This window comes from Chiloscyllium plagiosum, unplaced genomic scaffold, assembly GCF_037043375.1.
Source record: "Chiloscyllium plagiosum isolate Xiang-an unplaced genomic scaffold, Cpla_swu_hap1 HiC_scaffold_19, whole genome shotgun sequence".
Classification (NCBI taxonomy): Eukaryota; Metazoa; Chordata; class Chondrichthyes; order Orectolobiformes; family Hemiscylliidae; genus Chiloscyllium; species Chiloscyllium plagiosum.
In genome coordinates, this window is record NW_028270157.1 from 21,002,891 (window position 1) to 21,025,169 (window position 22,279).

The following is a 22,279-nucleotide window of genomic DNA, read 5'->3' on the forward strand; positions in this document are numbered from 1 at the left end:
TTAACGAGAGATCGAGCTGGCGGGTGTATCCGCCATGTTGATGAGGGCACAGGCTGACGGGTGTGTCCGCCATGTTGATGAGGGAGCGGGGTGGCATCCATTTTGGTGAGGGAGTGAGAGTGGAGGTGTCTCGCTGGGAGCGTGGCTTCGCTTCGTGTTGTTTGAGAAAGCCAGTGTTCGGCGGCCGTTTGTGTCGGGGTGAAGAAGCGGGCTAGTTCCCACAGAGACCAGCAGGGGGAGCGGTGGGCCGCCGGCTGAAGCTGGGGGACAGAGAGCGAGGAGGCGCTGCGGCCTAGTGGCTTCAGCCGCTCGCTGCTGCCGCCGAGAATCCGCGGGCTCGGGTCTGGTTCCGGAAGCGGCGCCGCTTTAACAATATGTTCAAGAGAATGGCGGAGTTCGGTCCTGACTCGGGAGGAAGAGTGAAGGTAAAAGCCTTTTTTAACTGGGTGGCAAGCAGCAAATATACCCCCGCAAACAGCAAACTTCACAATGTTTATCTACTTCCACAATATGTGAACAGTAACCATAGAATTATTGTTAACAACTGAATGTGGCACAATTACAAACAGCCACAAAGTGACTCCTTTTGTTATAGCAGTCACAGAGCGTTGTTGCACGTTTTCCTTTTTGGGGTGAATCTCACACAGACTGTCAGACTAAATCATGTCCATCCTTTGGGGGAAACACACCGTTAGTCTGAATAAAATTAACCAGGGGTTTCAGTGGATCCTCATGGTTATCAACTTTATCCTTTAGTCTAACGTGCAGGGCAGTGGGAGAAGAGGTGAGCGTCAAGACGTACAAATGAGCTGGAAATTGTAGTTTTTAAAAAAATAATCTCAAAAGGTTAGTGTGCAGATACAACAAGTAATTAGAATACTATCACTTACTGCGAGGGGAATTTAATCGATAAGTAATGAGGTTATGCTTCAGTTATAGAGCACTGGTGAGATCATATCTGGAGCACTACAAGTGTACAGCACTGGTCTTTTTAAAAGGAAGAGTGTAAAGGTGTTGGAAGCAGTTTGTGTGTGTACAAGGCTAGTACCTGGAATAGGTGAGTTGAGTTTGATGAACGGATGGGCAGGCAAAGCTTGTATCTGGTGTATAGAAGAGTAGGAAATAACGTTAATGAAACACAAGATCGTGAAGGTCTTGATAGTATAGATGTGGAGAAGATGCTCCTTCTTATGGGAGTACCTAGACCTAGGGGGTTACTGTTTGAATATAGAGTTGAGATTGAGAATCTTTAGAGTTCACTTCAAAAACAGGCATGGAAGCAGAGTCCTTGAATATTTTCAAAGCAGAAGTAAATAGTTTCTTGATAAACATAGGGGATGAAAATTTATGGGGTTACTTGGAGTTTGGCATAATCAGATCAGCTATGATCTTATTAAATGGCTTTTACAGTGCAGTGTAGTGTCATTACCTTTGATCCAGTAGGCCAGGGTTCAAGACCCACCTGTTCCAGAAGTGTGCAATAACATTTGAATATGATAATTAGAAAATGGCAGGGTAGGGCTGAGGAGAATAACCCTAATTATATATATGTGTGTGATAATTTAAATATTTATTATTTCATACTATCATACTGAAAAGGAAAATGTGTTCCATGTAAGAGTACAGGGTGACACCCGTATCCGCAGAATCGTTTTCTGCAGTTATAGTTACCCACAGATTACTGCACCAGAATATATTATAGGGAACCAGGGACCAGCAGGCTGCCAGGAAGGTTCACCTCATTGAAATGAATGGGTTCGCTCCATTCATTGTCGAATTTGGCCTCATTGGAACACGTGCAATGGAGACAGAGGAGCTGGGAGAATGCATTGGAGTCTTTACAAGAAGTAGAGTGTGAGGATGTACAGTCCAGGTAGCTATAGGAGTTGGTTGGTTTATAGTGGATATTAGTGGCTACTCTAAGCCCACTGTTTTGGGCTTCCGTGGTAGGGCCTGCAACATATCCCCCACGGGTATGAGGGGGAACTACTGTACTTGTCATATCGTATAATTTGGCTTAATTCGTATCAGTGAATTAAGCCAAATTAAGATCTATTGGAATTGATGCAAATTGGTCATAATTAAGCAATGCAATGTTAATCAACCACTGGACCAGAGGTCAGAGTTCAAGCTTCACCTGCTCCAGAGGTGTCATAGCCTGTCTGAGAAAGCTGATTCCAAGGATTTTTTTTGTAAAAATGATGGGCACCGCTTGCAATTGTCTGCAAATTTTGATAATTTAGATTGTGAAGAAACCAAACAGGTCAGGGAGATTTTAGATATTATGTAATGAGACACATTTGCCTTTTTGGTTGGATGGGGTGGTGGGGGGGAGGGGGTCACTCCACTTATTGCACATCCCTAATTTTTCCAGTCTTGAACCACTGCAATCCATGGAGGTGTTGTCAAAGGAGCTTTAGTGAATTACATGTTTGAGATGTTAGGTGGGTTGCTAATCTAGTAGACTCTTGTTCTGAATAATGTCAAGCTTTTTGCATTTTGTTGGAGCTGCACTCATCCAGTATTTTATCATGGAGTATTTTATCAACATGGGAGTCAGAAGGTGAGTTAATTTCCACAGAACTTTCACCCTCTGAGCTGCTCATCTAGTGACAGTATTTGTATGCTGGTCCTAATAATTTTCTGGACCCTAGATTGTTGATATTGGAGAATTCAGTGAAAGTAATTGTAGAATCTCTACAGTCTGGAAAGAAGCCACTCCGACCCATTGTGTATGCACCGACCTGAAGAGCATCTCACCCAGACCCTGACCCTCACTCTGTCTCTGTAACCTTTCAAGTACCATGGCTAATCCACTTCGCCTGCACATTCCTGGACACTCTGGGCAATTTAAGGGGCTAACATGCAAATCTTTGGACTGTAGGAGGAAACTGGAGCACCTGGTGGAAAACTTTGCGGACATGGGGAAAATGTGCAAACTCCGCACAATCACCCAAGGCTCAAATTGTACCAGGTCGCATTTGCTGAGACCTGCCGGTTCCGCATTGCGAACCGCCGAGCCCCTATGCCAGCATACAAGAAGTGATTGTTATGTTCTCTCTGTCTTTGGAGATTGTCATTGCCTGGAACTAAAGTGGTAAATAACAGTTGTGCCACTCATCAGCCAATGCCTGTGTGTGTTCAGGTCTTGCTATTTGCCAACATTCATCTGAGGTCCACCAAATTTGAACAAATCTGACTTTGTTAGAGTGAAGAATATTGAAATAGCTGCAGTTTTGGGGTTTAGTCTATTGTTCAATCTAAGTCCTGCTATAATGTCCTGCAGTTAAAACAATTAGCTCCAACAACAACCACCACCATCACCAGCAATCTCATTGATAATGATCCACTTATGGAAAGGTGGTCATAAGATGATTGATTTTCACATTGAGTTTGAGTGTGATGTACTGAAGTCTAAAACTAAAATGTTTAAGTTCAATCCGTTTTGTAATTCTGAGGGATAAATTGGCTAAAGCAGCTTGGAAATGTGGGGTTCTTGTGGTGCAGTTGTAGTGCCCCTGCCTCTGGGCCAGGACGTCCAAGTTCACATCCCACCTGCCACAGAACTGTGTTGTAATGTGTCTGAATTATTTTGATTTTTATAAGGGTGAGATGGGGATAATTTTTAATTTAAAGTGGAGGTTTATAATGTTGTCAAGAAGAAGAATAAACCTAGGATTGGGGGAGCTGTGGTACCAACAAAGGAGGATGATGAAAATAATAATAAAAAAAGGAAAAGAATGGTGAAAGTAATCCTGTGATTCCCCAGGTGGCCCAGACAGGAGAGATAATGGGGAAGAAGAAAATGGCACAGAGTATTACAGAAGTTAATGGGGATGAAGACCAACAAATCACCAGGACTTGATGGTCTGCAGCATCCTGCAATTCTTCTAAAATAGACAGCTGCAAGAAATGGATAGGAACAAATTACTACAGATGCTGGATGCTGGAATCTGTACTGAAAACAATAAATGCTGTAGATCGCAGTGGGTGAGGCAACATCCATGGAGAGAGAGAGCAAGCTAACCTTTTGAATCTAGATGACTCTTCAGAGATGACATGAATTGAAGAGGAGGCAGCAGTTATGCTATAGTTTGGGGGGGTGGGGGGGGGCGGGTGGAGTGTAGAGTGCTGGGAGAGAAAGGATGTTGATAGTTCACAATTAAGTGAGAATGACAGAATAATGGTTCCCTTCAATCTTGTGTATTGTATTTATTGTGGTCTGTCTACACCAGAGAAATCAAATCCAGACTGGGTGAATGCTTTGCAGAACACCTCCGATCTGTACACAAGCAGGACCCCGCCCTTCCCATAGCCAGTCATTTTAACACAGCATCTTGCTTGCATGCCCACTTGTCTGTTCTTGGCATGCTGCAGTGTTCCAGTGAATCACAACACAAACTGGAGGAACAGCATCTAATCATCAGACGAGACATTTTACAACCTTTTGAACTTAATATTAAGTTGTGGATACCAATAAAGGAGGATGATGAAAATTATAAAAGGAGAGTTGAACTTTCATTGTGAACCAACTCCCATTCTTTCCCTTTTAGCTTTACTTGTTAAATTCTCTGTCACCATGTCTTCGCTCCCCTCCCTCCACCCCAGTGGGACTGTCTGTTCTTTGAGGTCTAGCAGTTAGAAACACCATTGTTCTGCTATTCTCACATTCTGATCACTTCATCTGAACTATCAATATCCTTTCTACCCCCGCACTCCAAACATCCCTAACTATTGCATAAATGCTGTGCCCTCCACACTTCACCCCAGCTCTGATGAAGAAGGAGATAAGGTTAGTAAGTTTGCAGATGACACCAAAATTGGAGGTGCAGTGGACAGACAATACGGTTAGCCCAGAGTACAACAGGACCTTGATCAGATGAACCCATGGGCTGAGCACTGGCAGGTAGCGTTTAATTTAGATCAATGTGAGGTGCTGCATTTTGAAAAGGGAAATCAGGGCAGGACTAATGGTAAAGTCCTGGGGAATGTTGTTGAACAAAGAGACCTTGGAGTGCAGGTTCATAGTTCTTTGAAAGTGGAATCCCAGGTAGATAGGATAGTAAAGAAGGCATTTGGTATGCTTGTCTTTATTTGTCACTTTATTCGAGTATTGGAGTTGGAAGTCATATTGCAGTTGTACAGGTAAAAACAATGACTGCAGATGCTGGAAACCAGATTCTGGATTAGTGGTGCTGGAAGAGCACAGCAGTTCAGGCAGCATCCAAGGAGCAGCGAAATCGACGTTTCGGGCAAAAGCCCTTCATCAGGAAATCATTTCCTGATGAAGGGCTTTTGCCTGAAACGTCGATTTCGCTGCTCCTTGGATGCTGCCTGAACTGCTGTGCTCTTCCAGCACCACTAATCCAGATTGCAGTTGTACAGGACAATGGTTCAGCCATGTTTGGAATACTGCATGCATTTCTGGTTTCCCTGCTATTGGAAGGATGTTATGAAATTTGAAAGGGTTCAGAAAAGATTTCCAAGGATGTTGCCAGGTTTGGAGGGCTTGAGTTAAAGGGGGAGGCTGAGTTGGCTGGGGCTACTTTCCCTTGAGGTTCAGAAGCTAAGGGATGACCTTGAGAGGTTTATAAAATCATGAGGGGTGCGGATGGAGTGAATAGCCAAGATCTTTTCCCCTGGAGTGGGGGAATCCAAAACTAGAGGGCACAGGTTTAAGTTGAGAGGAGCAAGGTTTAAAAGGGACCAAAGGGTGAACTTTTTTACGCAGAGCATTGAGCATGTATGGAATGGGCTGCTAGAAGAAGTGGTGGAAGCTGGTACAGTTACAACATGCAAAAGGCGTCTGGACGGGTTTATGAATAGAAGGGGTTTAAGAGATATGGGCAGTACTGGAAATGGAACTAGATTAATTTAGGATACCTGCTCGGCATGGATGAGTTAGACCAAAGGGTCTGTTTCCATGCTGCATGGCTCTATGACTCTGTGACTCTAAGAGTCATCTAGCCTTGAAACATTAGTTTGCTGTCTGTCTCCTTGAATGCTGCCTGATCTGCTGTGATGTCCAACATTTGTTGTTTTTAGAGATGTGAGATATAGTACATAGCTGTGATCTTCAAATATTTCTTACCTTCCATGGAACTATCCAATTGGATTTGAAGACAGCAAATGTGGCACTATTCTATAATACAGAGAGAAAATGGACCAGTTTGCCTGATTTGTGTTATCAGGAAATGCTGAAATGTATTCTTGAAAAAGTGATAATACAGCACTTATACCATTGCGTTGAGGTCTTGCTGTTTGTGTGTGTGTTTAGATGGGGTTTGGGTTATTTTTTGTTACAAGTAGTGATTTTGGTGAACAGTGAACATTATGGTCTGAGCTGACAACTGTTTACAAGTCAGTTTTCTAGCGTTGTTTTATTTCCTGGTGTGGTCTGTCTACGAACCATTTAGCAGACCTTGTTAATATATAGAGATGGAAATGTGTTGCTGGAGAAGCGCAGCAGGTCAGGCAGCATCCAGGGAACATGAGAATCGATGTTTCGGGCATTAGCCCTTCTTCAGGAATGAGGAAAGTTTGTCCAGCAGGCTAAGATAAAAGATAGGGAGGAGGGACTTGGGGGAGGGGCGTCGGAAATATGATAGGTGGAAAAAGGTCAAGGTGAGGGTGATAGGACAGATTGGGGTGGGGGCGGAGAGGTCGGGAAGAAGATTGCAGGTTAGGGAGGCGGTGCTGAATTTGATGGATTTGACTGAGACAGGCTGGGGGGAGGGGAAATGAGGAAACTGGTGAAATCCGAGTTCATCCCTTGTGGTTAGAGGGTTCCTAGCCGGAAGATGAGGCGTTCTTCCTCCAACCGTCGTTTCGCTGTGGTCTGACGATGGAGGAGTCCAAAGACCTGCATATCCTTGGTGGAGTGGGAGGGGGAATTGAAATGTTGAGCTACAGGGTGGTTGGGTTGGTTGGTCCGGGTGTCCCAGAGGTGTTCTCTGAAACGCTCCGCAAGTAGGCGGCCTGTCTCCCCAATATAGAGGAGGCCACATCGGGTACAGAGGATGCAATAGATGATATGTGTGGAGGTACAGGTGAATCTGTGGCGGATATGGAAGTTTCCTTTGGGGCCTTGGAGGGAGGTGAGAGGGGAGGTGTGGGCGCAAGTCTTGCACCTCCTGCGGTTGCAGGGGAAGGTGCCGGGAGTGGAGGTTGGGTTGGTGGGGGGTGTGGATCTGACGAGGGAGTCACGGAGGGAGTGGTCTTTACGGAATACTGATAGGGGAGGGGAGGGAAATATATCCTTGGTGGTGGGGTCCGTTTGGAGGTGGCGGAAATGACGGCGGATGATGCGCTGTACATGGAGGTTAGTGGGGTGGTAGGTGAGGACCAGTGGGGTTCTGTCCTGGTGGCGGTTGGAGGGGCGGGGTTCAAGGGCGGAGGATCGGGAAGTGGAAGAGATGCAGTGGAGGGCATCGTCGATCACGTCGGGGGGGAAATTGCGGTCCTTGAAGAAGGAGGCCATCTGGGATGTGCGTTTTTGGAACTGGTCCTCCTGGGAGCAGATGCGGCGGAGTCGAAGGAATTGGGAGAATGGGATGGCGTTTTTGCAGGGGGCAGGATGGGAGGAGGTGTAGTCCAGGTAGCTGTGGGAGTCGGTCGGTTTGTAGTAGATGTCCGTGTTGATCCGGTTGCCTGAGATGGAAATAGAAAGGTCGAGGAAGGGGAGGGAGGAATCTGAGACTGTCCAGGTGAATTTGAGGTCGGGGTGGAAGGTGTTGGTGAAGTGGATGAACTGTTCCACCTCCTCGTGGGAGCACGAGGCGGCGCCGATACAGTTATCGATGTAGCGGAGGAAAAGGTGGGGGGTGGGGCCAGTGTAGTTGCGGAAGATGGATTGTTCCACATATCCTACGAAGAGGCAGGCATAGCTGGGGCCCATGCGGGTGCCCATGGCTACTCCTTTCGTTTGGAGGAAGTGGGAGGATTGGAAAGAGAAGTTGTTCAGGGTGAGGACCAGTTCAGTCAGTCGAAGGAGAGTGTCAGTGGAAGGGTACTGGTCGGTACGGCGGGAAAGGAAGAAGCGGAGGGCTTTGAGTCCTTCGTGATGGGGGATGGAGGTGCGCCAAACTACTACCGCGCCTCCCTTGGCGCACCGACCTCTACACCGCTGAGGCCAAACGCCAGCTCGCAGATACCTCCTCCTACTGCCCCCTTGACCATGACCCCACCCCCCACCACCAAACCATCATCTCCCAGACCGTCCATAACCTCATCACCTCGGGGGATCTCCCATCCACCGCCTCCAACCTCATAGTCCCACAACCCCGCACCTCCCGCTTCTACCTCCTGCCCAAAATCCACAAACCTGACTGCCCCGGCCGACCCATTGTCTCCGCCTGCTCCTGCCCCACCGAACTCATCTCCGCCTACCTTGACACCGTCCTGTCCCCCTTAGTCCAAGAACTCCCCACCTACGTTCGGGACACCACCCACGCCCTCCACCTGCTCCATGATTTTCGCTTCCCCGGTCCCCAACGCCTTATTTTCACCATGGACATCCAGTCCCTGTACACCTCCATCCCCCATCACGAAGGACTCAAAGCCCTCCGCTTCTTCCTTTCCCACCGTACCGATCAGTACCCTTCCACTGACACCCTCCTTCGACTGACTGAACTGGTCCTCACCCTGAACAACTTCTCTTTCCAATCCTCCCACTTCCTCCAAACGAAAGGAGTAGCCATGGGCACCCGCATGGGCCCCAGCTATGCCTGCCTCTTCGTAGGATATGTGGAACAATCCATCTTCCGCAACTACACTGACCCCACCCCCCACCTTTTCCTCCGCTACATCGATGACTGTATCGGCGCCGCCTCGTGCTCCCACGAGGAGGTGGAACAGTTCATCCACTTCACCAACACCTTCCACCCCCACCTCAAATTCACCTGGACAGTCTCAGATTCCTCCCTCCCCTTCCTCGACCTTTCTATTTCCATCTCAGGCAACCGGATCAACACTGACATCTACTACAAACCGACCGACTCCCACAGCTACCTGGACTACACCTCCTCCCATCCTGCCCCCTGCAAAAACGCCATCCCATTCTCCCAATTCCTTCGACTCCGCCGCATCTGCTCCCAGGAGGACCAGTTCCAAAAACGCACATCCCAGATGGCCTCCTTCTTCAAGGACCGCAATTTCCCCCCCGACGTGATCGACGATGCCCTCCACCGCATCTCTTCCACTTCCCGATCCTCCGCCCTTGAACCCCGCCCCTCCAACCGCCACCAGGACAGAACCCCACTGGTCCTCACCTACCACCCCACTAACCTCCATGTACAGCGCATCATCCGCCGTCATTTCCGCCACCTCCAAACGGACCCCACCACCAAGGATATATTTCCCTCCCCTCCCCTATCAGCATTCCGTAAAGACCACTCCCTCCGTGACTCCCTCTTCAGATCCACACCCCCCACCAACCCAACCTCCACTCCCGGCACCTTCCCCTGCAACCGCAGGAGGTGCAAGACTTGCGCCCACACCTCCCCTCTCACCTCCCTCCAAGGCCCCAAAGGAAACTTCCATATCCGCCACAGATTCACCTGTACCTCCACACATATCATCTATTGCATCCTCTGTACCCGATGTGGCCTCCTCTATATTGGGGAGACAGGCCGCCTACTTGCGGAGCGTTTCAGAGAACACCTCTGGGACACCCGGACCAACCAACCCAACCACCCTGTAGCTCAACATTTCAATTCCCCCTCCCACTCCACCAAGGATATGCAGGTCTTTGGACTCCTCCATCGTCAGATCACAGCGAAACGACGGTTAGAGGAATAACGCCTCATCTTCCGGCTAGTAACCCTCCAACCACAAGGGATGAACTCGGATTTCACCAGTTTCCTCATTTCCCCTCCCCCCAGCCTGTCTCAGTCAAATCCATCAAATTCAGCACCGCCTCCCTAACCTGCAATCTTCTTCCCGACCTCTCCGCCCCCACCCCAATCTGTCCTATCACCCTCACCTTGACCTTTTTCCACCCATCATATTTCCGACGCCCCTCCCCCAAGTCCCTCCTCCCTATCTTTTATCTTAGCCTGCTGGACAAACTTTCCTCATTCCTGAAGAAGGGCTAATGCCCGAAACGTCGATTCTCCTGTTCCCTAGATGCTGCCTGACCTGCTGCTCTTCTCCAGCAACACATTTCCATCTCTGATCTCCAGCATCTGCAGACCTCATTTTCTCTTGTTAATATATACTCATCTATGCTTAGACGTTTTGCAGTTTTAGAAATGGGAGGTCATACTTGATTACTGGTCTGCATTACAGACCATATTGCATGCCTTTCTAAAATCCAGGTAGATAAAACAGAGATGGCTTGGGATAAATTTATTAGATACACAACCCAGGGAAGTTAATGATAAAATGTTTACAGAGTTGAAATTTCTGACATATGGAGAGACAAGTGAGGGCCATTCTTGTTGAGAAAAAAATTCATTCCAATGGAAGCATTTTATGTGTGTTATCCAGGTTTTCAAAACCAACAAGAAATTTTAATCAGTTTTAGCTGTTTAGGTGGACAAGGCTTTTAAAGTTCATAGGGAAAAGGAGGTGAATTAGCTTCTATGTTGGAGAGACAATTCTAGAGAATCCTGTGGTGAATGTATCAAAAGTTGCTGAGAGGATAGGTTTGCTAGCTCATCGGTTAACTAAGAAATCAAAGAGTTAAATGGGGGTACTTCACTTGCTGGGAAGTTTTCTTTTTGCTGTTCATATTAAGATCTTTCCAAATTGTTCCATAAACAGCTTTCCTCCTTTTGTGTAATAATCTTGTGTTCTTTTGTAAAAAGAATGTTTCGAACTTCTCGTCAGTATATTCACTGACTGACCATCATGGTAACCAAACTGAAAAATATAAACTTCTGATCCATCAAGCTGGGTCTCAGTCTGAGATCTAACTTAGAGTGATAGAGATGTACAGCATGGAAACAGACCCTTCGGTCCAACCTGCCCATGCCGACCAGATATCCCAACCCAAGCTAGTCGCACCTGCCAGCACCCGGCCCATATCCCTCCAAACCCTTCCTATTCATATACCCATCCAAATGCCTCTTAACTGTTGCAATTGCATCAGCCTCATCCACATCCTCTGGCAGTTCATTCCATACATGTACCACCCTCTGTGTGAAAAAGTTTCCCCTTGGGTCTCTTTTATATCTTTCTCATCTCACCCTAAACCTATGCCCTCTAGTTCTGGACTCCACGACCCCAGGGAAAAGACTTTTTCTATTTATCCTATCCATGCCCCTCATAATTTTGTAAACCTCTATAAGGTCACCCCTCAGCCTCCGATGCTCCAGGGAAAACAGCCCCAGCCTGTTCAGCCTCTCCCTGTAGCTCAGATCCTCCAACCCTGGCAACATCCTTGTAAATCTTTTCTGAACCCTTTCAAGTTTCACAACATCTTTCCGATAGGAAGGAGACCAGAATTGCACACAATATTCCAACAGTGGCCTGACCAATGTCCTGTACAGCTGCAACATGACCTCCCAACTCCTGTACTCAATACTCTGACCAATAAAGGAAAGCATACCAAACGCCGCCTTCACTATCCTATTTACCTGCGACTCCACTTTCAAGGAGCTATGAACCTACACTCCAAGGTCTCTTTGTTCAGCAATACTTTCTAGGACCTTACCATTAAGTGTATAAGTCCTGCTAAGATTTGCTTTCCCAAAATGCAGCACCTCGCATTCTCCAGTACTATCATTGGGTGACATCATTACTAGATCGTAACTTCTGGTGATTTATATAAGAACCTTCTAAAATAGAAATTGGAATAGGCCATTTATCCATTTGAGCCTAAGCCAAGCCATTCAACAAAATCATGGTTGATAAGCTACCTCAATTCCACCCTCCTGCACATATTCTCAATTTTTTTAGCTACCAAAAATCTGTCCACATATCTGATTGATAGGGCAGTATTTAATTCTTCAAATTCAAGTGAGTGTGAATTTTTGAAGCTTTGCTTCTATTGTTTTCCACCATTTGATTTTGATCACTCCCTGCTGGACCTTATTCCAAAGTAAGTTTTAGCATGCTTACCAGTGGAGGACTTTAGTTTCTGTGTGCCAGAAGGCCTGGGTTCAAGTCCCATCTGCTCCAGACATGTGTAATAACATCTCCAAACAACTTAATTCAAAAATATTACTTATTAATTCCTAAGAGGAAAGACTGCTTTAGTGACTGAGGGGTAACTACTGTTAATTTGTTCCTTTTGCTTTGCTCTTTGCAATTTGGTATGGAAATATATTGTTTCTGGTTTCTAGTTTCTTTTTGTAACTCGTTTTTAAAAGCTGACCATTCTTTAACATTCGGGAAACATCAAGGAACTAAGATGTATTTTCTTGATGTTCTCATATACAGGGTGTCACGATAGTTAAACCAATAGTCTTTGGAAATGTTGCTCGTTATTTTGGAAAGAAACGAGAGGAAGATGGACACACTCATCAGTGGACCGTATATGTAAAACCTTACAGGAACGAAGTGAGTTCTGCTATTTAGTCCTTGGTATGTACTTACAAATACGATAACTGAGTATTGAACACGTTATAAATCAATGTAAAGCTAATTTATAAATGATCTTTTTTACATTGTTGGGAGGACATACAGAGAATATATCATTACTTGTAGACACTCTAATATTAATAAATAAGTGGCTTTTTTAACTTTTTGATTTAACATTGGTTTTGTACTACTTTATATTTGAATAAAGTCTGGCATAATCCTCACCTGGAAAATGAAAAAAATGAATGCTGTTTTCTTGAACATCAAAGTGTAAACTTTGATCAGCATCCTTGGACTTTAAAGTCCATCCTTGCACTGTGCATGTTCCTTTGTGACTATTGAAATATCAGGTGGGTTCACTTCATCTTCGTTTCATTAGGGATGAGCAATTAAGTTAATTATGTACACATCAAATAGTATATTTTAGTTCATAGCTGAAAATGTGTTGTTGGAAAAGCGCAGCAGGTCAGGCAGCATCCAAGGAACAGGAGAATCGACGTTTCGGGCATAAGCCCTTCTCCTGTTCCTTGGATGCTGCCTGACCTGCTGCGCTTTTCCAGCAACACATTTTCAGCTCTGATCTCCAGCATCTGCAGTCCTCACTTTCTCCTCGAATATTTTAGTTCATACTCAATTTCTACTGCCACAACAAAATAACAGCATGAAAAGCTTCTGAGCATCATTAAGTGACTAGATTGTCAAAAATGGGTGTCTTAGTTTAAGAAAAGTGATCAGGACTGGGATTGTCCAAGCTCTTACTAATTAAGACTGTAAGTCGTTAAATTATATGATCAAGAAAGTTATTGGTTTGATGCCTAGTACTGTAAAGGTGTTAAGCTTTAGTTAGTGGTAGCATTCTCAAAGCTGAGTAGTCAGGTTTTGGGTTCGAGCCCCACTCTATAATCAAGTGTCTGTAATATCCATCTCCATACTACATTAATATTTTTCTTGTAAACAGTGAGACCAGCATGAACATGACTAAACATCTATTATTGTTACAGGACATGTCTGCATATGTAAAGAAAATTCAGTTCAAGCTGCATGAAAGCTATGGAAACCCGCTAAGAGGCAAGTTTTTATTTTAAAATACCTTTTGGAAAATTATATTTCAGTAAGTTCTTTAAAAAAAATTGTAAAAACAAAAACAAGTTGCTGTAAACATACAGATTTGTTCGTATGTGAATAGACAGGTTATATGTCGATTGTAAATTCTCTGCCAGAATTGCACATTGGAAGATAATTGGGCAATTCTGCAGTTATGTGTGCAACTGTTATGCAATTAGCAGAAATTATCAGGATCTACCATGAACACAAACTGAGGAAAAAAAGCACACAATATCCGTTGGAAAGCATTCAATAAAGTCAAAGGGATCCTGTATTAAGTTTCAGTTAATGCTCCTACATGCTTTCTAATAACAATCTGTTTAAAAAAAAGCAAATTTGATACACAGCAACACTTGGCTGTCTTATGAAGATGAATAAATTCCTTCTTGGAAATTCTTGGCCTCTGCCTTATGATTTGAATGTGACAAGGTCGGGTTGGTGGTTCGAATACTAGGCTAACTGCCCAGGGGTCATGACTATTGATTGCACCATGGATCGGAAATTATATTCAGCAAATCAGATCGTTTGTCGGCCAGCATGAGATACAGAAATGATAAATATTCAACTTGTTCATCAAAGCCCTTCAAGGAACAAAGAATAGTACAGCACAAGAACCAGCCCTTCAAACCCACCAAACCTGCACCAACACGTGATGCCTTTCTAAACTAAAAACTCCTTACCTCCATACAGTCCATATCCCTCTCTTTCCTGTCTATTCATGTAACTGTCAATATGCTTATTAACTGTTGTTATTGTATCTGCTTCTACCACATCCTCTGACAGTGCATTCCGAGCACTTAGCACCCACTTTGTAAAAATCTTGTGTTTCACAAGTCTTTTAAACTTACTCCCCTACTTACTTTAAACTTATGTCCCCTAGTACTTGACTTTTCTACTTAGGGGAAAAAGACCCTGACTATCTATTCTATCTTTGCCTCTCATAATTTTATAAACTGTGTCAAGTCCTCCCTTAACCTCCTGTGTTCAAGTGAAAACAAATCAACTTTGTCCAATCTCTTCTTATGACTAATACCCTCAAAACCAGGTAATATCATGGTAATCCATTTTTGTACCCTTTCCAAAACCATCTCATCCTTCTGAAAGTGTGGTGGTCAGAACTGTATACAATATTCCAAATGTAGCCTAACTGACTAAAGTTCTGTACAGCTGCATTATGACTTGTCAGTTTTTACTCTCTATGCCCAGACTGATGAAGGCAAGCATGCCCATATACTCTCTTGACCACCTTATCCACTTGTGTTGTCACTTTCACAGAATTGTGGATCTGCACATTGTTAGGTTCTTTTTGTCTGAGGTTCTTTCACACATGATGCAAGTGCAACACACCAACTTCTGTGAACAATCAAAATTTTATTAAGCACAGTACAACACAAACTTTCTGGAGGAACTTTAACACACACCTCACAGGGCTTGTAGAGTCATGTCAAAGCTCTCCCCGAACAAACAAGACAGTCCCTCCTTTATACAGAATCTTTACATCATAGTTAGTAATACCCACAAGCTAACACTGAGCCACTCCCTCACAGTCACATGTCACTAAGACACAATGCAGTGACGCCTCCCTTCCAGAAACAATGTAATGCAAATCATCCCTTCATGGCCAGATCTGGTGTGAATTGTATTTTTTTTAACCTACAGGGAGTTAAAATTCCAAAATATAATGTTCTTATTGATTTCTGAATAGGGAATGAAAATGTAAATAGTAGGAGATGACAATGTAAATGGCTTTTGAATAACTAGGGAATGGCTTTGAATGCCAAGAGATGGAAACATCCTTACAACCTAACCGCAAGTCAGAGGCATCCCACCCTAGCCTCGGGACATCGAATTTCCTGCAGGTCAGCAGAGCAAGTTAACTCTTTAATATCACACACATCCAGATCCCTCTGTTTAAAGGATCGGGTCAACATGTGACTTCAGTCCCTTACAATGAGACTGATTTTTTTTATAGCCTCAAGCAACGAGAAATGAACATTAAATATTGCCTTGTCAGTATCATCTGTGTGTCCGGAATAAGTATTTTTGTAACTGACAAAATTTCAATGGAATTGTCGAAAGAAAAAGATTTTCTTCCATCTTTATTATTTTACTCTGTGTTGAATATTTAAATCCAACTGATTTCTGAAAAACTGTGTTAATAGTTTGATTTACCTTTCTCTATCCTCTCTCCAGTTGTTACCAAGCCACCATATGAAATCACAGAAACTGGATGGGGTGAATTTGAAATTATCATAAAAATTTTCTTTATTGATCCAAATGAAAGGCCGGTAAGAAACTAGCAAATGTCTAATTTCAAAATTAGGAAGAAACATCTTAGTCATTTGGTAGCGTACTTGAGTATTGCTGGTTAAAAGACCCTTTGGCTGAGACTTTTTACTTTCTACTTAGCAGGACAATTTGCAAGAATATTTTCAAAGGAAAAAATAATATTTATTGTCCATGAGAGAAGAGTGCTGCTTGATTGACAAGTGGATTCTGATTGGTAGATGCATTGCCATGGAGGTTATACCAGTTAGTACTGTTAGAAAATTAACTGTCAAACTTTGCTTAAATCTTAAACCAGTAGCTTGGCTCTGAGTGGTCAGGGCATTGCCCTAAGGTATGGTCGTCACCTGTTTTGTTGAGTTAAAACAAATGATGTGCATGTACGTGTTATTTCTGTCTACAAAGAACAAGGCCCTGCCTCCTCCTATGTCTAGCTTCCAGTACATGCGAGTGTCAGACTGTTGAGCCCAACTGACAATTTTAACTTGGTTTTCAGTGTAATTTTTCACATTCTGTAAATTCAATTGTTCTGTATAATCATAATTCTTATTGCAAAAAATTTACTATGATTCTTTCTGTTAAATAGGTGACCCTTTATCACTTGCTGAAGCTGTTTCAGTCTGATAGCAATGTAATGTTGGGCAAAAAGACAGTCGTCTCTGAATTTTATGATGAAATGGTAAGCACAAAAAGAAACTCTGGCAGGCTTCTGAATGTAAGGTTTCTTTACTAAATACAACTCATTTAATCTGAAGGAATATGCCACAGTTTTGTGATGGTGAGTGTTCTCTGTAAGTATTGCACATTCTTTACTTTCCGTAACCGACCTACCTTCAGAGTACAAACATTGAATGACTATGAGAGCTCCTATTTGAAAATACTACAAAACATTTCAGAAAATAAAAGCCCACAATGTTGGGGGTGACACACCTGCTGGTTTACATGAAGCAAGGAGTAGAATCTATGCGTCTTTTTCAGGCTAGCAGGATGTTGAGTGGTGTGCCACAGGGGTTGGTCAATTCTTTACAATTTATCTAAATGATTTAGATGAAAGGACCAAAGACATGGTAGCTAAATTTGCTAATAAGAACATAAGAACTAGGAGCAGGAGTAGACAATTCAACTCTTTGAGCCTGCTGTGCCATTTGCTATGATCGTGGTTAATCTCAGTTTGGCCTTAATTCCACTTTCCTGTTTGCTCTCTATAATCCTTAACCCGTTACTAACTAAAAATCTGTTTATCTCCTCAAATTTACTTTTAGGTCCTCAGCATCCATTGTACTCTGCAGTAGTGAACTTCAGATTCGTGACCTTTTGAGAAAAAAAATTTTCTCCTCGTCACCTTCTACTCCTATGACCTCTTATTCTAGATTGCCCTACATGAAGAACATCGTATCCACATCTACTTTGTCAGTCCCCATTAGCATCTTTATATATGTCAGTTAGACCGCCTTCATTCTTTGAAACTCCAGTGAATAAAGGACTAAGCTGCTCAATCTCTCTTCATATGACAAACCCCTTATCTCTAGATTCCAATCTCGTGAATTTTGTTTGAATTGCCTCCAATGTAATTACGTCCCTCACAAGTAAGGGGACCAAAATCTGGTGTAATTGCTGCAACAATAGGTAGGAAAGAGAACATAAAGAGCCTACAGAGGGATATAGATAGATTGTGAGTGGGCAAAGATATGTCAAATGGACTGCAATGTGGGAAATTGTACATTTTGGCATAAAGGATAAAAAAGAAGCATATTATCTAAATAGTGAGCAGTTGCAGAGCTCTGAGATACAAAGCGATTTGGGTGTCCTTGTGCATCAATCGCAGAAGGTTGATTTGTACAGCAAGTAATCAGGAAAGCTAATAGAAGATTATGTTTTATTACCAAGGGAACTGATTGCAAGAGTAGGGAGATTATGCTTCAGTGATACAGGCGTTAATGAGACTGCATCTGGAGTAAGGCAGACAGCACCAGTCACTGTACTTACTGAAGGATGTTAATGCATTAGAAAGAAGGTTCACCAGATTCATACCTGGAAAGGGTGGATTGCCTTATGAGCAAAATCTAGACAGGCCAGGCATGTATCCTCTGGATTTTGAAGAGTCAGGTGATTTAATTACCAAGTATAAGATCCTGAGAGGACTTGACCAGTTGGATGTGGAAAGGATGTTTCTTCTTGAAAGAACCTAGATCTAAGGTTCATGGTTCAAAAATAAGATGTTGCCTGTTTAAGACCAAGATTAAGAATACTTTTTCTCAAAGGGTCAAGAGTCTTTGGAATTCCCTTCTTCAAAAGGCAGTGGACACAAATCTTTACATATTTTTATGGCAGAGACAGATAGATTTTTTTATTCCCATGGGAATGAAAGATTTGTCAGGGGTATGCAGGAATGTAGAATTGAGGTTAAGTTCAGTTTTATCATTTTGCTCTGTATGTTGAATGTTTCAATCCAGTAGATTTCAGGCTTGGACTGAGTGACCTTATACATTCTTCCAAAATAATGTAACTCAGAAGAACAGAACAGAATCTTTTGCACAATAAATCTTTTTAGGTGACCACAAAGATAGACAAATGTGGACACTTTTTAAACATGCAGAGACAGCAAAATAACCTGATTTGCTGTTTGCCTATTTTTGGATCTAGATTTTCCAAGATCCTACTGCAATGATGCAACAACTGTTGACAACATCTCGACAATTGACACTTGGAGCCTACAAACATGAAACGGAGTGTAAGATCTTATTGATATATCTTTATAGTTAAGTCACATGGAAAGTGCATTTATGTCATTCTAAAAAGTGATTATGATCATTTGTTTCCTTTAGTAACAATTGACAGTAAAAGAAAAAGGATTCATGTAGTGCCTTTCAAAACTTCTGTATATACTGAAGTGCTTCATGAAGTTTTTTTCAAAATGCTACTTGTGTAATGTACTTCCTGAATGTCACATGTTAAAAGATGTTTGTAGATAGAACTGTCTGTATCAAATGGTTGGAAATGATTGGCATTGTACAGTAATTGTATTTTGGATATACACTATCAAACTATTGCAAATGAGGAAAACAAATAATGCAAACAGTTTAATAGAAAGACCATATCTCACTTGGACGTTTTATGGCCAGCAATGCAGGAGCACTGATAGCATGGATGTGGGTTTGCTTGCTGAGCTGGAAGGTTCATTTTCAGATGTTTTGTCACCATACTAGGTAACATCATCAGTATGCCTCCGGATGAAATGCTGGTGGCATGGCCCGCTTTCTATTTATATGTTTAGGTTTCCTTGCGTTGGTGATGTCATTTCCTGTGGTGACATCATTTTCTGATATTTTTCTCGGGGGTGGTAAATGGGATCCAAGTCAATGTGTTTGTTGGTAGAGTTCGGTTGGAATGCCATGCTTTTAGGAAACTAGCCACCAGGATACATGAACATCAACTAGCCACAAAAAGACATGACCCACTCTCACTAGTATCCTTACGTACAGATGAGGAAGGAGACCACTTCGACTGGGACAACACATCCATCCCAGGTCAAGCCAAACAGAGACACGCACGAGAATTCCTCAGCATGGCATTCCAACTAGGACTCTATCAACAAACACATTGACCTGGATCCCATTTACCACCACACTGAGAAAAAGAACAGGAAATGACATCACCACAGAAAATGACATCACTAACCCAAGGAAACCTAAACACACAAAGAGAAAGTGGGCCATGCCACCACCGCTTGTTCCGGAGGCATACTGATAATACCTAGTATGGTGATGAAACGTCTGAAAACAAACTTTCCAGTTCAGCAAGCAAATCTACATCCAGAACCTCAGCCTGAGCTACAAAACTTCTCAAAATTCGCTAACTGATCGCATAAATCAGCATCAAAAGTAATCAGATTAGTCAGATTTCCTTCCAGATTATAAACATATTATATGGGCTGATACTTCAATACAGTGCCGCTAGCGCTAAGCTTTCAGAGGTACCAGTTTGTAGATGAGACATTGGATTGAAACCCTGACTGTTTAGGTGGATGAAAAAGTTCCTGATCCATTAATTGAAAGAGAGCTGCAAGTCTTCTAGGTATGTTGACCAATGTTTAATTCAAATTACATGGAAAGATTTGCAGCACAGAAGGATGCTATTTGATTCAATGTCCCAGCCATTAATGGTCTTTTCTAGCCTTATTCCACTTTTCAGCTTTTGGTTTGTAATGGCAACTATTAACTAGTCATTTTAACACAATTGCTCTTTTTCATTGGACCTTGCTGCTTAAAAATGTTTGTTATTGTTCCCTATATAATCATGTCTTCTTCAAAAGTAACTTATTTCCCACAATAAGAAAAGCACTTTGTCATGTGCTGGGGATGTGAAAGATATTCATCTCTTGCCAGATGCAAATCCTGCAGAAGTAATGGTTCACAACAAGTAGTGGCCATTTGCCAATCACCCACTAACTTAGCCCTTTAAATGTGAATTTAGACAAGCTAACTGTGTAAGTGGTGCCTTGGCCAAGGTCAACTCTGTACTCAACTGAAATCCACACAAGGGAATAGGAGTCAGCAGTGGAGACCCTGCAGGCTATCCTGCTCCCCAACTCTGGTATTGAGACACGTACACATCTCCTACTTCCAAATGCACATGAGATTTAATCGAGGGCTGTGAATGTAGGAATTACTCCATTACACCTCATGTGATAGATTTATTAATTGCAGCTAGGAATGCATTAGCGGTAATTGACTTTGATTATATTGTAGTTATTGTTATAGTTGCATAGAGTACATTTTCTTCTCCTTTTCTTCCTTCCTGTCCCTCTTTAAGTTATGTTTATTTTCAGTGCTCCCCACCATAATGATAGGATATGACACGATTGAGATGGTCATTTTATTCAGCGAGCTAGGAAGGAGCACCTTCTTGCTGGTTCAGCTGAAGAGTACAGCTGTGTCTTAATATTGCCGCAAAAAGAAGTTAAATTTGAGAATCATTAAAAGGTGGTGTATGCATCAGTATGTTTTTGTAAATTCTAATAATCATCCGTTTTCAGCTATTAGCACTTCTTGATTCAGTTCTGGATTATATTTTAAAACCTCTCCTTAGGTAAATGAAATCCAACTCCAAAATTCATTTCCAAGGTGTAATTCATGCAAAAATTCAATGTTATTGATAAAGGATCTTCAGAATATAAAGGCAGCCAGGCAGTTTTGTGACTGTCAGCAGTTCTATACAAAAATGAAATGTGGAAAGTAATGTAAATTTGATAGTAAAATTTATTATAAACATATATATTCTGTAAAACTGTTTGTTTTCTAGTTGCAGAGCTTGAGGTGAAAACCAGGGAAAAGCTGGAAGCTGCCAAGAAGAAGACCAGCTTTGAAATTGCAGAGTTTAAAGAAAGATTGAAAGCAAGTCGGGAAGCCATCAACTATTTAAAGAGTGAAATCAAAAAGATAGAAGATGATGATCAGGGAAAGGAAGCTTAACTATCCACTAAGTTAACTGGAAATCTTCTGAGAAAAGCTTGAAACATTTGCTGACAGCAGTTTTGCTCTGTATAAAGCAAAAGCTTGATGACTGGAAGTCACGTTATTCAATCGGTTTGTTTTAATTTGAACTGAGCTTGCTTACATCTAAGTTGAGAGTCCCATTTTGAACAGGCTTACTAGTGTTCCAAACTGTGTTGTCCAACAGTGAAGTGAAGGGAATGGATGTGGCTGTTTTTTATATGAACTTTCTGTGTAAGCATATTTATGCTTTATACTTCAGGTGTTTAATTTTTAAAGCACATGTCTAAATAAATGACTTTTTTTCTTTAATCCTGCAGTGCTGTAAGAATCCATTAAAATGGTATTAGGAAAGAATTGAAGCTTAATAATGCTTTATAACACTTTTAAACCTAATATTTTTATGAGCTGTGTAGTTTTACGACTAAGATATTACAAAACTATACAACAGTTCTGCTTTATTTTGAGTTGGTGGGAAACCTTATGCTAGGTTTTTTCAGTAATTAATGCTCACATTGTGTTTCTTCACAAATAAGGTTTTAAAAGGAAAATCCCCACCACCCCAACTCTATAACACATTACCAAAGATTGTGCCCAGACCTTCAAGTAAGAGTGCTTAACAAGCAGTTGTTGAATATTAATTTGATTATTTAAGGAAATTTTAATTTTATTTTGAATCACGTGATGCTGCTGACTGTCACGCAAGTGCCAGTTTGGTGTCTGAGAGAAAATTAATTTTGTTGCTCTGGATTCAGCTTGCTGCAGATAAGTGGACCAAAGTAGGGATAGCTTACAATATATCAGAATCCGATCACAATGTGAAAAGAAGTGTTTGGCTGCAGGGTTGTACAAGATGATCTAGCACTAGCAAG

The 22,279-nt window shown here is 42.5% G+C and overlaps 1 protein-coding gene across 1 annotated transcript; it reads left to right on the forward strand.

Moving 5' to 3' along the window:
• The first annotated feature begins 106 nt into the window (after positions 1-106).
• On the forward strand, positions 107-21,719 carry yeats4 (YEATS domain containing 4). Its single transcript, XM_043709776.2, has 7 exons — positions 107-425; positions 12,385-12,504; positions 13,527-13,593; positions 15,823-15,917; positions 16,502-16,594; positions 18,559-18,646; positions 21,217-21,719. The coding sequence occupies exons 1-7, from the start codon at positions 375-377 to the stop codon at positions 21,384-21,386; spliced, it is 684 nt and encodes a 227-aa protein (XP_043565711.1). The 5' UTR covers positions 107-374; the 3' UTR covers positions 21,387-21,719.
• Positions 21,720-22,279: the final 560 nt, after the last annotated feature.

Excerpts from the sequence above, each read along its gene's own strand:
- yeats4 (XM_043709776.2), top strand. The coding sequence starts at position 375 with ATGTTCAAGAGAATGGCGGAGTTCGGTCCTGACTCGGGAGGAAGAGTG. Across the intron at positions 13,594-15,822 it reads CTATGGAAACCCGCTAAGAG|TTGTTACCAAGCCACCATAT; the intron begins GCAAGTTTTTAT and ends TCCTCTCTCCAG. Across the intron at positions 15,918-16,501 it reads TTGATCCAAATGAAAGGCCG|GTGACCCTTTATCACTTGCT; the intron begins GTAAGAAACTAG and ends TCTGTTAAATAG.